Genomic DNA, 773 nt, shown 5'->3' on the forward strand with positions numbered 1-773 from the left:
TAAGAAAAAAGTACGCTTTGCCAAACAGCACTCTTAACCGCCGGATAATACAATTTTATGACTGTAAGAAAGCTACTAAATTTGAAATATGATTTGCATATTAATGCGAAATTCGCATAACATGATCGAACTTTAATATGATAGCGGCAAATGTTTCAAATGTCAGTATGAGTAATTCAATTATTATAACTAAATTCACATAATGATTCATTCTTAAATATTAGGCTTGTTACATTTCATGAGCGCACTCTAAAATTTGTAAATTTGCAAATTCATGTGAATAATTATAAAATAAGCTGTGATTACATAAATTTGTCATAATGAAGAAACTAGAAATGTCAAACACTAGGAATAAAATTAACTTTGAAAAGAAGTATGCTTGATAAAGCCAGAAACTGCATAAAGCTGTTAAAATGTTTTTCGTTCTAGACGGAATGCTCATCAAGGTTGTAAAAGACACAAGAATGCTTCCACTAAAGCATTCAAATCATATCACTACTGAAGCAAAAGTTTCTTTGTTTCAGTTTAAAGAAATATGCACAGTACAGCATTCACTTTCAACCGTAATTCCATGGATAAACCTCGTTCAACTATATGCAAATATTCCATTTTTAAACGATTGTATAAGCATATGCCGCTTTATAAGAAACTTCGGATTATGCGAAAGGTATATCATATTCTAACAAAGTAAGAACATGCCTCATTGCAATTCTTGGAAATAACGACAAGTTATTTAACGATGATATCATTTTAACTCTTAACAATTGCTCAAA

At 30.0% G+C, this 773-nt stretch overlaps 1 protein-coding gene across 1 annotated transcript; it reads left to right on the forward strand.

The window, feature by feature from the left end:
• Positions 1-535: 535 nt before the first annotated feature.
• Positions 536-687, forward strand: Tsp_14184 (conserved hypothetical protein; the record flags this gene model as incomplete). Its single annotated transcript, XM_003368121.1, has 1 exon — positions 536-687. A coding segment is annotated over exon 1 (152 nt), but the record flags the coding sequence as incomplete, so codon positions are not given.
• Between the last annotated feature and the right edge of the window lie 86 nt (positions 688-773).

This window comes from Trichinella spiralis, assembly GCF_000181795.1.
Source record: "Trichinella spiralis strain ISS 195 chromosome Unknown Scfld3059, whole genome shotgun sequence".
Classification (NCBI taxonomy): Eukaryota; Metazoa; Nematoda; class Enoplea; order Trichinellida; family Trichinellidae; genus Trichinella; species Trichinella spiralis.